Source organism: Falco cherrug, chromosome Z, assembly GCF_023634085.1.
Source record: "Falco cherrug isolate bFalChe1 chromosome Z, bFalChe1.pri, whole genome shotgun sequence".
Taxonomy (NCBI): Eukaryota; Metazoa; Chordata; class Aves; order Falconiformes; family Falconidae; genus Falco; species Falco cherrug.
The window spans coordinates 27,282,529-27,284,882 of NC_073720.1; the positions used below are offsets into that span (position 1 = coordinate 27,282,529).

The window sequence follows — 2,354 nt, forward strand, 5'->3', positions numbered from 1 at the left end:
ATCTAGAGTTGTGTGGTGCTAAAGGGTGGCAATGTCTCTGACAAGGGTTTGGTAGGTTTTAGTAATGGGTAAAATAGTTGTGGTCTGTGAGAAATTTAAATAAGCTGCTTTGTTGTTTTTCTCAACCTTATTTTGTTTGAACTGTATTTGAAAACTCAAAACCAATTCAATTATCACTGAAATACAGAGAGGGTAACTAACCATCCTACTAATCAAGACAGGTGCTAAACAAATCTGTGCCGATTTTCAATACTGCTGTCAGGCGTGAGAAGTCAAACCCATGTAATTCACTGCTTTCTCATGACCTGACTGCCATACCCAATGTAAGTGAAAAAGATGGAACAGCGTTAAAAGCTTTGAAGGCTTTTGCAGTTCTAATGTTGCTGAATGGTTTGCCAACTCCAGCTTTGGTTCTATCAGACACTGTTTCATTCTGAAGTATCTTAAGCCCTAGCTGTTCTGTAACATGCAACTGCTTTACTATTCTGTTGTAAATGTGTAGACGTTCTTGTGCAGTTCCTGGGTTTATGCCTGTATCAAACAACACCTCCTGCATTAAAGGATAATCAATTTTATAAAGTTAATACAAAGGAAAAAATTTGGATGACTAGGTAGGATACATGAATTGTGCTTTAAAAAAAAAAAAGGCAAGCAGCACCAGGATGTGGGTACACATTAGGATGAATTCCAGTGTCTGATGGTTTTGGATTGTTAGGTAATATGCTTTCTAATGTGTATCTCCCCAACAGGAGAAGGAAAATGACCATTGTGAGCATTTACTGATGTTTTGAATGGTATTTATGCATCTCCCTTTTGTTCACATCCACAAGTGAAGGAAAAAAGCACTCTGTAATTGCAACTGCTAAAACTGATACACAGTCCTTTATTCCCTTCTTCCTACTTTAATTTGCCCTCAGGAGGCTTTCTAGAAAAATTAGTTAGTTTTTTTTTCCTAGAGTGTTCCCTCTTTAGGAACACTTAATAAAACCAATGCCTTCCCAGCTTTTTAATCACATAAGCCTTTTGGGGTCAATTTTTTCCAGGTGCACGAGAGGCTTCAGTTGCTCAGCAAAGTTCCTCATGTCATCAGAAACAATGTCCTGTCCTGCTGGCGCTACCACGTTTAGCTCCACCAGGTAGGAGAGGGAGAGTGGCTCAATGCTCTCCGTGTTCCCTGGCATTAGGATGCGGAAGATCTTGTACACCATGATCTTCATGATGCCCTTGCGGAACACGTGCCCTTTGGCCATGAACTCATGGTCCATGCGGAAGCCCATCTCCACCAGGAAGTCTGTCAGGTTGTCCGAAGTAGCAATGTCTACGCAGTTGCGCACCAGCGCGTGGCGATTCTTGTCACCTATTTCTGGCTGGCCCAGGTAGCGCAGGTGCCAGGGCATCCCGCTTTTGTCCATGGCCCGCCTCGCCCGCAGCACGAAGGGGCTGGCCTGCTGCCCCTTCAGCAGGAACACCATCTCGTGGTCCAGAAAGGTCTCCGGCTCCATGTTGTCGCACAGGCCGCGCAGGCGGTGCAGCAGGCTCTCCAGGCTCTGGTCCAGGATGCTCCCTGCAGCGGGCAGTGGCAGCAGCTCCGTCACCCGCTCCCCGCCCGCCCGCGTGGAGCCTTCCCCGCAGCGCAGGCCGCCGCAACCCCGCCCGCCCGCGCCGCCTCCCCCCCGCGCCCCCCCTCAGACCCAGCTCCCGAGGCTGCCCCCCGGCCGAGGCGGCGGCGGCAGGCAGGCCCGCGGCCGCCGGGCGCTCTGCGGAGCGGCGGACGGGAGCTGCCGGCCGGCCGGGCCGCCGCTTACCTTGGAGCAGGTACTCCATCATGTTGATGGTGCCGCCCGTGATGGGCATCATGGTGACGGGGGGCGCCTCCATGGTGCAGGCCGCGCCGTGCCGACCCGACTGCCGCGCCCGGGGCAGGCGGCGGAGGGAGGGGCGATGGGGCGGCCGGGGCGGCAGCGCCACCTCACGGCTCGGCGGTTCGCGCGGGCTGGCGACGGACGGCGGGGCGGGGGCGGGCGGGATGCGCGGCCCGCACCATGGAGGCGCCTCCTCTTACCGCGGGGACCTCGGGGACGGCGGACGGGACCGGCCGGGCGGTGTCACCGCTGCTTCAGCCCAGCCGTGGGTGGGGGGCGGCCTGCCCGGGCGGCGGGGGCCGACCCCTCGTCAGTGGGAGCCGCAGCGCCGCGCCGCCCCTCAGGCTGCCTGCGCAGCGGAAGGTGGACGCGGGAAACCGCCTGCGGCCCTTCTCGGAGCGGCGCCGGTGCGAGCGCGGCTGAGGGCGCCGGCCCGCGGGAGGGCGCGGCAGCAGTGCGGGGGCCGTCGGGGCCGCCCGCGGCAGAACGAAC

The 2,354-nt window shown here is 56.7% G+C and overlaps 1 protein-coding gene across 1 annotated transcript; it reads right to left on the minus strand.

Annotated features, from left to right (window-relative positions):
- Positions 1 to 863: 863 nt before the first annotated feature.
- MED18 (mediator complex subunit 18) lies at positions 864 to 1,965 on the minus strand. Its single transcript, XM_055698304.1, has 2 exons — positions 1,806 to 1,965; positions 864 to 1,564 (listed from the first exon to the last, which is right to left on the minus strand). Exons 1-2 carry the CDS (start codon positions 1,876 to 1,878, stop codon positions 1,011 to 1,013), a joined length of 627 nt encoding a protein of 208 aa, XP_055554279.1. The 5' UTR covers positions 1,879 to 1,965; the 3' UTR covers positions 864 to 1,010.
- Between the last annotated feature and the right edge of the window lie 389 nt (positions 1,966 to 2,354).

Excerpts from the sequence above, each read along its gene's own strand:
- MED18 (XM_055698304.1), bottom strand. The coding sequence starts at position 1,878 with ATGGAGGCGCCCCCCGTCACCATGATGCCCATCACGGGCGGCACCATC. Across the intron at positions 1,565-1,805 it reads GATGGAGTACCTGCTCCAAG|GGAGCATCCTGGACCAGAGC; the intron begins GTAAGCGGCGGC and ends TGCCCGCTGCAG.